This window comes from Typopeltis vanoorti, chromosome 1, assembly GCF_054136105.1.
Source record: "Typopeltis vanoorti isolate ZY-2024b chromosome 1, IOZ_Tvanoo_1.0, whole genome shotgun sequence".
Lineage (NCBI taxonomy): Eukaryota > Metazoa > Arthropoda > Arachnida > Uropygi > Thelyphonidae > Typopeltis > Typopeltis vanoorti.
The window spans coordinates 9,366,558-9,378,925 of NC_143549.1; the positions used below are offsets into that span (position 1 = coordinate 9,366,558).

The 12,368-nt window shown below is 37.0% G+C and overlaps 1 protein-coding gene across 1 annotated transcript in view; it reads left to right on the top strand.

The window, feature by feature from the left end:
* The window catches only part of LOC150109770 (uncharacterized), a 149,571-nt gene that overhangs the window by 90,512 nt on the left and 46,691 nt on the right, over window positions 1-12,368 (top strand). The window contains exon 3 of the mRNA XM_090409124.1: window positions 10,853-10,998. Within this exon, the coding sequence (XP_090265250.1) occupies window positions 10,853-10,998 (146 nt within the window). The remainder of the gene's footprint in view (window positions 1-10,852; window positions 10,999-12,368) is intronic.

Below are 12,368 nucleotides of genomic sequence, written 5' to 3' on the forward strand. Positions count from 1 at the left end.
TTTTTTTTTGCATCTCTTCGAAAGTTTTAAGATAAACATCAACTGAAGACCGAAATGGTTGTTCCATTTTTGTCTTCAGTTATTTTTTAACTGCAGTTTGGAGAATACCCCGACGTAATCTTTCCTGATTTGAAAAGCATGAAAAGAGCACTCGAGGAGTAATTTGTATGCTGCAGGAAGAAAAGAATTCGCAAAATATTTTGAACGTGTTTCGCGATTTTAAGTGCTTAATGTTTTGCATAATTGTATGCCATGAATGCAGACAGACAAGAGGAATTTAACCCACAAGAGCAGGTCTTCCAATTTCTTTTTTTTTTTTTTTTTTTCAAGGCAACCCTTGAGGATATCAACAAAGGAAGCTTAATCCAGTAAGCTTGAATATAACGAAGTTTGCAAGCTAAGAAGAAGAACCTAATATTCAGAATATATGCTAATTATTTTCGTCTTCTGCATAACCTGCGTAGAATTTGGGGAGATAGCAATCACTATCTGAATCAGAACAGTGAGGAAAATTAGTCAAACGGAATATATGGCAGCTTTATAATCACGGAAACAAAAACATTTCCACCAAAACACTGATAGTAATTTGATATCAGAGAGCGTACAGTTATTTATTTCTATACTTGAAATGCGTACAAGAAACTAAACTCTTGTACGAGTTGAGTTTCCTTGGACCAAACAAAGTAAAAACAAACTTATTAGATAATTTCTGGCCTACCAAACACAAAATTTCAGAAAAAGCCTGCTTTTTAATCAATAACTCTGAACTTTTCTATTCTCTGTCAATGAAATTCTATTTATTTTGGCCCGTCTGCCTGATTGAAATTATTTAATCATACGGGGGAATATGAAATTAGACGATTTTTTCCTAGCGTTGAATTAAATTTTTACTAAGACTCTGCATGTTTACGTTCATGCGATTAATGTCGCAATCATGTTTCTTTCAATTCGACAATAAATTGCATTTGAGTTATTCCCATTGTCGTATTTAATAACAAATTATTACAATCGCTTCGAGGTTTTGTTAGCGCTAGTGTCGCTGCGGGGAAATTCAAAGTTACAACTCCGTGATAACGACTTATGTCTACGAAAGAGAACGAATCGTATTACACCACGTTGGCCATGCCTTGACTAGTTTTGGCGGCAGTGTAGTGGTTGGTTGTAGCTGGAGCAATACATTACATAACTGTTATCATAACGTGCGTTATTGAGTTTTTCATCATTATTTTTTTGTAATTAACATTGTCAATCTCGACACAATGAGCTTAAGTAAAAAGCGTAAAAAAGATTCGGAACATCGAGCATTTAACTCTGAGTGGACAAACAAATATTTTTGTACGTTGTTTAAAGACAAAATTGTGTGCATTGTTTGCCCGGAATCTATCGCTGTGCCGAAAGAGTACAATCTGAGACGTCATTTTCAATCGAAACATCCTAACCTTGGCAAGTTGGATGCAAGTGAAAAGCAAATAAAAGCAGTAAAGTTATTGAAAGTCCTTAGCGGTGAGCAACAAGCCTTAAAAAAAAGTAACATCTGCAAATGAATTTGCCACAAAGGTAAGTTTAAAATATCGCAAGAAATAGTTTGTGCTGGCAAGTCATTTACTGAGGGAGAGTTCATAAAATAAAAATAAAAAAGTGTCTGATTGCCGTTTCCGAATTGTGTTCTGATAAGAAAATTAAATTTGAAAATATTAGTTTGTCCCGTATGACTGTTCAGCGCAGCGTGGCTGATATTGCCGAGTATTCTCCCTTGATGAGTCTTTGGACTCCCTGGAGGTGTCACATAATAATAATAACCTATTATTATTATTTTTCTGAAAGTTTGTTTGTCACAAAAATCGGCTAGTGAATTTGTCTATTATTCTCTTGCTATGGATGAAAGTACTGACGTGCAAGGTACTGCACAGCTTTTAATAAATGTAAGAGGCGTTAATAAGAATTTTGAGGTGAGAGAGGAGCTTGCTGGTTTGTGTTCAATGAAAGGAACAACAACAGGAAAGGAGATCTCAGAAAATGTAACGATGTGTGTAACCGAAAAACTATCACTAAATTTCAAGAATTTAGTAGCAGTTTGCACTGATGGTGCCCCATCTATGTGGGAAAAAATGTTGGTGCTTTAACATTTATTGAACAGTATGCAGGTAAACCATTGACAAAATTTCACTGCCTAATTCATGCAGGTGTTTTGTGCAACACCTTCATAGGTTTGCAGTTTGATCATGTGATTAAAGTAGTATTTGCTCTGATCAACTATATTCGAGCTCGGGGTTTGAAACACAGAATGTTTCAGGCAGTTTGTAGATAAATGATACCCAGTACGGGGATCTACCATACCACACTGAATGTACGTTGGTTGAGCCGCGGTAGTTTTTTTTCACGCTTTGTGGCTCTAAAAAATGAACTAGTTGAATTTTTGGAATCACAAGAAGATATGGAAAAATTCCCAGAAATAATGGATGAAGAATGGAATCAAGATTTATTTTTCTTGTGTGACATTTTGGGTCACTTGAATGACCTTAACTTACAGCTTCAAGGAAAAATAAGTTTGTTTTACAGTTATTGTCTCTTATTCAAATATAGAAAATCTTATAGAAAAGCATTCAAAATGAAATCAAGTTTGTTTGAAAATCAACTTGTTGAGGGGGATATGTCACATTTCTTAACTTGTCGACAGAATATTCCATCAGAATATCATTCAATGGTGGGTGGAAAATATAAGAAGCACATATCACTTCTAAGTGAGGAGTTTCAGAAAGGAATGCCATTGAGTAATGAAGACGAAGTCCGCATAAAAGTGATTGGGGATCCATTTTCTGTCGAAGCAGGAAATCTACCTGTCGAACTCCGGATGGAAGTTATTGATCTCCGGTGTTCTGAAAACTATCGGGTCAAGCATAGAGAGAATACTTTACAAGAGTTTTATTCTATTCTGGATCAAGATAAATTTAAAAGTTTGTTGGATACTGTCTACCAGGTATTTTGTATGTTTGGAAGCACATATACTTTGTGAACAAACATTTTCGGTCATGAACAAAACTAAACGGCGTTCATCTTTAAGTGATATCAATTTAGAGGCCATATTAAGAATGGCCACTTCAAACATGACACTTTGATAAAATAGTGGCAAAAAGAAATGCAATGTGTCACATTGTGACATTCAGAATGTCGCAGTGTGACATTCAGTCACTGATATTTCACTGGGAACAAGTGTGATATTCTCAGTGAAATTACTAGTCAACTTTATGTTTATGTTTAAGTGGTTTTTATTGAGAAATTTTGCAGCTATATGTTTGTAAATAATTTTGATTATAATTTTAATTGTAACTCTCAAAAAATTTAAATATGCATATTAATTAGTATTTACTGTAGACCTAACAAATTTACTTAAGTTTAGCTGCAGTGAACTAGTCTAAGCTTCAAGGTCCGAAGTGATCTGGCCCTTGGTCAGGTAGTCCAAGTTGAGTTTGGCCCTCAAAGACAATAAAGTTATGCAGGTCTGATATAGATGATGAATAAGAGAAAAGATAATGTACATCCTTGTCTTACTCCTAATTTAATCATCAAATCATCTTGTATTCCCGTCAATTCTAACTGTTTACTTACAACTTAAATACAGACTATGGATTGCTTTGTATAATTTTCCATTCACCACATAAAACTGTAATGTTTTAAGGCTTTTCTAAGGGCACCTTATCGTTTGCCTTTTCCAGATACTAGTTATATTCTCATGATTTCTCAACTATTTATTGTAAAGTGAAAATCTGATTTCGGCTATTTGGCTTGAATACAGCATGTTCTTCTCCAAGTTTCTCTTTTGCAATTTTGCTCGCCTCTTTTCCAATATGCTATTAGCAGGAAAAAGATCCAAAGTAAGACCAAGATATAGGTGGATTGATACCTTAAAAGTGCCTTAGAAGATAGAAATATAAGATCTGAGAATGTTGCAGTCTTGAGGCATAAATCTTAGCTGAAACACTCAGTAGAGAAATACCTCAGTTTTTGATTTCAATATTCATTCATTTTTTTTCTTTTGTTTTGCCTCATTAACTAAGTCTGTTCATAGTGTACTTTTGCAATCCTTACCGATCATGTTACCTTCCTTGCTTGTTCTTTGTGCTCCTCATGCAGCTGATCATACCAATGATCTTATGCTATCTTTGTAATGCTTTTTTCCAGATTGCATGCTTGACCTCTTCATTCATCCATTTCATATCTGCCTTATTTAACCTTCTCTTGGAATGCATTTGGGCACTGATTTTGCTAGATACTTCATGAATATCCAACTTCAATTTCTTAAATACCACATATTGGACCCCCAAGAAATCATTCCTTGGTCACTCTATGCCAGAAGGAAATTTAGCAGATAATAGTCATTTTCTGAGATGACCAATTCTAAGATCCTTGAATCCACATATTCCCTACCTTCCTAAGATATCTGTCCATCCAAATCTTCAGAAATTTCTTCTTTTAACTCAAGGATGATATTTTTTTTTTTTTTGTTCCAATCTATATTACTATAATTAAATCACTCCTAATCATTGTCCTTCTCTTGTTTGCTCAGCTAATTTATTTACACATTGCACTGTCACTGCTCTACACATTACCAAGTCTATAGCAACATCTAACTAAATATCCAACATCCAATTACCTCAACCAAACTGCCTGAAACCACTGTCATTATTCTCTCTTGAATTGGTATAACTCATTTGCTGTTATCAATAGCACTCCACCTCCCTTTTTGCCTTTTGTGTCTTGATCAAAAAAAAAAAGGATGCTCCTCGATCTCATTGATAGAGTTGGATAAAGATGACATTCTGTCAGGATTCATCTTCATCCAATTATGTCTCTTATTCCAACAATTTTTGAGTGAATGAACTCAGTAAATGCAAAAATTTCATTCTCCTAATTTCTGATATTCTGTCATTTGTAAATATAATAGCATTTCTGGATTTATAACAAATCCTGTCACAACTTCTCAGATGTGACTCCTCCACACTTCTCCCCACAGCCATTCTTCTCACTCTCATTACTATCTCGCAACTGTCTACAGACCCAAATGCTCACTTTCTATTTCTCAAGACATCCCACTTCTTTCCTGTCTGCTGTTTCCAGCATCTACCCTTTTCACGATGTGCCTCTCTATCCATCTTCTCTTCTTATACATTGTTTTCCTGTCTGTCTTCCCTCTTACACACACTGACTCTTCTCCCATTTCCTGTCTTGCGTTCCTGTTCTCTTATTCTTCTTACTTATTCTACTCATCTTACCTGTTCTAATAAAATATTCTAAAGCAGAATCTCAAATCAAAAGGAAGAATTTGTTTTAAGTAGGAATTTTTAAATATCTTATGTCTTTTGTTTGTTGTTTCCTGCCCATAAAAGGTTGTTAAGGACTATTTTTTCCAAATCAAAGTTCACCAGCTGCATATGGTTTACAAGGATTGAGGTAGTTTTGGTTTTTATTGTTTGTCATAAAAGACAAAAATTCATGGTACATAGATTTTTCAGACATATCAATACAGCTATTTATTTACTTTTATTTAATTCTATTTAATCTTATATTCTGTATATATTGTAATTCTCGTGGAAAGGCTTAGACGTTGGTTATACATTTTTTACTAAATGATTTAAGGAAATTACAACATCAACTAGGATATACATTAAAATAAATTTTAATATACTTCAATATTTCGGCAACGTCACGTTGCCATTTTCAAGAACCTTAACAACAAGACACGTGCACGCAGGCACAACAAACAGTAAGTGAGGAAGAAGCAGGGAGCTATTATTTCTCCTAAAGTCCTAATGGTGCCCCCTAGAGGGCAATGTTGGTATTCTTGGGCGATTGCGCTGAAGGTCTTCTGATGTAGGTTTCCCAAATTTGAGGAAGTCTCATGCAGCCAAATTTGTTGAGGTTTGGATTGTTTCTCATTATTTTCTTATTGAGGCTGATTTAATGAAAAGCCTTTCATATTTGTATTTACTATGGTGTATTATCTTGGCTTTCTTCCACCGTATTCTATGGCAGCTATCCAGTGCATGATCAGCAAGACCAGAGGGGCAGTATTGGTGAAACCGGATGTAGTCCTTGTGTTCTGAGATTCTGATATTGGCTGTCCTGCCTGTTTGGCCAAAGTAAGACAGCTTACAGCTGCAAGGGACCTGGTATACACCAGGTAGGTTTGGGGGGGGGGGAAGAGGTTCATCCTTGGTAGAGCGGATAAGGTATGCCAATTTTATATGGTCTGTAACAAGAAGTTAAGTCATGTTTTTTTTTAGGATTTTGTAATTTTTTCCAAGGTGCCTTGAATATAGGGTATGGTGATGGATTTAGAGTAATCCTTTGTGAAGGGGGGGTTGTGGTTTACTGGTTTCAATATTTTTTTTTTTGGGGGGGGGGTAGCCATTGGCTGAGAAAGTGTTGAGAATGTGGTTTAGTTCTGTGGTTAGGAAATTGTCATTTGAACAGATAAGTTTGGCCCTGTTCTGTAGTATCTTAATGACTCCATATTGTTGCTAGGAGGGATGGTGGGATTGTTGGTGAATGTATCTGCCTGTATGGGTGGGTTTTCTATAGACTGAGAAAACCAAGGTTCCATCAGGCTGGCGGGTGACTAGTGTGTCTAAGAAAGGAAGGCAGTTGTTTTTTTCTTCTTCCAGGGTGAGTTTAATTCTGGGGTGTTGGTTGTTTAAGTGTGTTAGGAAGGAGAGGAGTGCATCGGAGCCATGTGGCCAAATAGCGAATACATCATCTACATAGCGAAGCCAAACGGTTGGTTTTTGTGGGGCAGAGTTTAAGGCTTTCTCTTCAAAAGTCTCCATATAAAAGTTGGCCATGGGTGAGGAGAGTGGAGAACCCGTGGCTGTCCCCTCTATTTGTTTGTAGAATTTTCCTTTCCAAACAAAATAACCTGAGTTCATTGTGAACTGAAATAGGACTGTAATATCGGGAGGAAATTTAGCTTGGATTAACTCTAAAGATTCTTTGAGTATGACATTTGTAAATAAGGAGGAGACATCAAAACTGACCATTATGTCAATCTGTTTGAGTGTAAGGTTTTCTATGCTGGCTTTGAAGTGGGCTGAATTTTTTATGTGTGAAGATGTGTTGCCAGTATAGTGTGAGAAAGCTTTGGCCAAATATTTAGCTAGTTTGCATGTGGGGGAATCAATGCCATCCACTATGGGACGTAATGTCACATTTTCCTTATGTATTTTTGGGAGTCCATAAATACAGGGGGGGGGTTATAGAGTTAAATGGTTTTATTTTGTTAGTGATTTCCACAGTCCAAGAAGTGACCTTAAGGAGCCTGTGAAGTTTCCTAATTTGTGAGTTGGTGGGATTGTACTCGATAGGGAGGTAAGTAGCCCTATCTAACAATAGAGCTTTCAGCTTAGGTGATTATTATTTTCTTGTTTTTCTTTAATTCCAGTAGATATTTTATTTCCTTACTGGACATGTTGGCTTTTGGTGGTTTAGCTTTGGTCAGAACACAAGCTACATCCAGTCGAATATCGTTGGCGACGTCGTTTGGAAGGTGTCGTATCCCACGTTCAATTCTTATCATAATATCTTCAACAGGTATTCCTCTGGGCGCAATGGCGAAGTTGTGGCCACGTGCGAGGGCGTCGAGTGCTTCAGGTTTTACACTAAATGACGAAAGGTTGACTAGCGTTTCGGTAGGAAGTTGTGGTTCCGAGTTCTTTTTCAAATTTTTTGATGTGTCGATCTCGTACTTTTTTAAATTCTTCCTCCACTGAAGTGCACGAGATGTCGTATAGAATAGACCAAATTTCGTGGCTTAAGGTGCTTGAAAGTGGCTTGAAAGGTCATTTTCGAGTGCCTGTATAGCTAAGTTAGCATCATTCAGGAACCGGCGAGTAGTGGCAATTTGTTCTCTGAGTAAGGCTTGGCTGGCACCGTTATAAATACGAAGCCTTTTGCGAAGAAAAACGGTGCTTGAATTTCACACAGTTAGGAATTACCTGGTTATCCCGGCAGCGTTTTAGGAAGGCGAGACGATTCGTTTGTCTTGATAGCTTTAACTTCGTTTTACCGTAATGGCGTGCTTTACGTGCGATATCATCTCCGTTGATTATCGTAATTCTCGTGGAAAGGTTTACACGTTGGTTATGCATTTTTTACTAAATGATTTAAAGAAATTACAACGTCAACTAGGATATACATTAAAAAATTCAAGCACCGTTTCTCTTCGCAAAAGGCTCTTCGTATTTATAACCGTGCCATCTAAGCCTTACTCAAAGAACAAATTGCTACCACTCGCCAGTTCCTGAATGATGCTAACTTTGCTATACAGGCACTCGAAGATGACCTTTCAAGCATCTTAAGCCACGAAATTTGGTCTATTTTATACGATATCTCGTGCACTGCAGCGGAGAAAGAATTTAAAAAAGTACGAGATCGACACATCAAAAAATTTAAAAAAGAACTCGGAACCACAACTTCTTCCTACCGAAATGCTAGTCAACCTTTCGTCATTTAGTGTAAAACCTGAAGCACTCGACGCCCTCGCACGTGGCCACGACTTCGCCATTGCGCCCAGAAGAATACCCGTTGAAGATATAAGAATTGGACGTGGGATACGACACCTTCCAAACGACGTCGCCAACGATATTCGACTGGATGTAGCTTGTGTTCTGACCAAAGCTAAACCACCAAAAGCCAACATGTCCAGTAAGGAAATAAAATATCTACTGGAATTAAAGAAAAACAAGAAAATAATAATCACCAAAGCTGATAAAGGGAACGCCATCGTATTGCTTAACCAAAAGGATTACACAGGTAAGCTGAAAGCTCTATTGTTAGATAGGGCTACTTACCTCCCTATCGAGTACAATCCCACCAACTCACAAATTAGGAAACTTCACAGGCTCCTTAAGGTCACTTCTTGGACTGTGGAAATCACTAACAAAATAAAACCATTTAACTCTATAACCCCCCCCCCCCTGTATTTATGGACAACCAAAAATACATACGGAAAATGTGACATTACGTCCCATAGTGGATGACATTGATTCCCCCACATGCAAACTAGCTAAACATTTGGCCAAAGCTCTCTCACTATACTGGCACCACACCTTCACATATTTAAAAAAAAAAAAAAAAAAAAAAAACTCAACCCACTTCAAAGCCAGCATAGAAAACCTTACACTCAAACACACTGACATAATGGTCAGTTTTGATGTCTTCTCCTTATTTACAAATGTCCCACTCAAAGAACTTTGGAGGTAATCCAAGCTAAATTTCCTCCTGCTATTACAGCCCCATTTCAGTTCACAATGACCTCAGGTTATTTTGTTTGGCAAGGAAAATTCTACAAACAAATAGGGGACAGCCATGGGTTTGCCACTCCCCACCCTTGGCCAACTTCAATATGGAGACTTTTGAAGAGAAAGCCTTAAACTCTGCCCCACAAAAACTAACCATTTGGCTTTGCTATTTGGCCACATGGCTCCGATGCACTTTTCTCCTTCCTAAGACACTTAAACAACCAACACCCCCAGAATCAAATTCACCCTGGAAGAAGAAAAAAAAAACTGCCTTCTTTTCTTAGACACTCTAGTCACCCACCAGCCTGATGCAACCTTGGTTTTCTCAGTCTATAGAAAACCCACCCCTACAGGCAGATACATTCACCAACAATCCCACCATCCCTCCTCGCAACAATATGGAGTCATTAAGATACTACAGAACAGGGCCAAATTTATCTGTTCAAATGACAATTCCCTAACCACATTCTCAACACTTTCTCAGCCAATGGCTACCCCCCAAAATAATATTGAAACCAGTAAACCAACCCCCCCTTCACAAAGGATTACTCTAAATCCATCACCATACCCTATATTCAAGGCACCTTGGAAAAAATTACAAAAATCCTTAAAAAAAAACATGACTTAACTTCTTGTTACAGACCATATAAAATTGGCATACCTTATCCACTCTACTAAGGATGAACCTCCGCCCCCCCCCAGACCTACCTGGTGTATACCAGGTCCCTTGCAGCTGTAAGCTGTCTTACTTTGGCCAAACAGGGAGGACAGCCAATATCAGAATCTCAGAACACAAGGACTACATCTGGTTTCGCCAATACAGGCACTCTTGTCTTGCTGACCATGCGCTGGATACCTGCCATAGAATATGGTGGAAGAAAACCAAGATAATACACCATAGTAAATACTAATATGAAAGGCTTTTCATGGAATCAGCCTCAGCCCTAAGAAACAATCCAAACCTCAACAAATTTGGCTGCATGAGACTTGCTCAAATTTGGGAAAACTACATCAGAAGACCTTCAGTGCAATCGCCCAAGAATACCAACATTGCCTGCTAGGGGGCACCATTAGGACTTTAGGAGAAATAATAGCTCCCTGCTTCTTCCTCACTTACTGCTTGTTGTGCCTGCATGCACGTGTCTTGTTAAGGTTCTTGAAAATGGCAATGTGACGTTGCCGAAATATTGAAGTATATTAAAATTTATTTTAATGTACATCCTAGTTGATGTTATAATTTCCTTAAATCATTTAGTAAAAAAAAATAAAATAAAAATGTAAAAAATGTATATATTGTAATACATACAGAATAGCAAATAATATTGTTCCTCCCATGTGGGTTCCAAGGGAAACTTCCCGCTGCTCCCTTTTACTGGACCACTTATTGTTAACTATTCTTATTGCTTTACTTAGAGGCTGTGCTTTTTTAAAATATCAGTCTGCTATTTGTCTGTTTGCATTTAATATATTTCCTTGCATGGAATTTACCTTTGGTTTTTATTCTTAAAATCAGAACTCAGGAGGAGCAATGGTAGCTAATCTATATTGTTCTTTTTCAGTCACCTTCAGATAGCAATGTCATGTGTTAATAATTATACCAGGAGATGTTTTGATAAACCCAAGCAAGAAGCCTATAACATTCTCACTAGTGGAGCTCAAGAACTTTTGAAGGATCTCTGCAGACATGGTTCAGAATTCAGGGAACGTAAGTTAGATCAATTGCAGTTATCTTCTCATACTTATAAATAAAATTTTTTATTTAAAATGTTTATTTTATTCATAATGTTTATTTAAAATTGTTTCCTCCTCAGTGTAACTATTTATTTCAAAAGACCTAGCTGAAATTATATAAAAAGGATGAGAGGAAAAAAAAAATTATTTATTATTATTATCTGAAACCTTCAGGCAGTGTTGCCTTTTAGACCATGGCAAGTGAGCCATCTGCTATGGCCCCTCATATCACAAACAAAAAAATATTCAATAAGAGGCATTAAAAATGAAATATTCAGAATCAATCTTATTGGTAATAAGTATTATGCAATAAATATAATCATTTATGAATTATCTATGTCTATTTTATTACTCATTCAAACATCATTGGCCCATCAAGAGAATGCTCATACATCCCTAATAATAATTAAATTAGTCATCTTTGATATTTTGCTGACTTGCAGTCATATGAAAACAAGGAGTTTACACATTTTTCAATTTTTGCTGTTTTGAAGATATGAGGGCCGAACATATTTTATTTAACAGTTCACTACCTTGATTTGTAACTGAAATATTTAGACATGTGGCATATGTTTGGATGAGAGCCTCTGTGGCTCAGTTGGTATAGGTGAAGCACTTTGGTCAGAAAGACCTGGGTTTGATTCCAGTCTATGATGTGAGGAACCTTCAGCTGCTGTCTTTCGACTAAAGGTGAGTTAGCCAAAATCATACTGTGTGGAGCGGGTTTTTTCACCCAGAAACTCGCATTTTTCATCCCTCAGAACAGGCAAACCAACTCTGTGAACACACACGGATTACAGTCATGAATACTTATGACAATATGTGGAAGAGATAGGGTCCTCGCTACATGTCGTTATGCCAGTAGTTAATCATGAGTCATATCATGGTAGTCAACCTCCTAGATAGATGACCCATGAATGGAATATGTTTAGATCAGTGACATCGCATGTGAAACTGCAATGGCTGGATGTTGATATAGTATGGGAAGTGGTAAAGGAGTGTTTGAGGGAAATAATGGCAAACTGCATACCTAGAGTCAGGAGAATAAATCAGGTGGGAGTTAAATGGATGGATATCATCAAGCTGGAGATGAAAAAAAAAAGCGAAGGGAATGCTTCAAGGAGAAAGCTGACCAGTAACCAGTATGATAAGAAAGGCAAAAAACAGAGTATGAAAGGAAGTTAGCAATATAGGCTAAAGATAATCCCAAACAGTTCTTTGATATGATCTAAATAAAAGAATGTTTATGGCAGAATGATTTTAGTGAATGCCGATGGTAGGGAGGTAACTGAATCAGTCAAAATAGAGTAGAATTACCAAGTGAACACTTTGCAAGAGTAGATC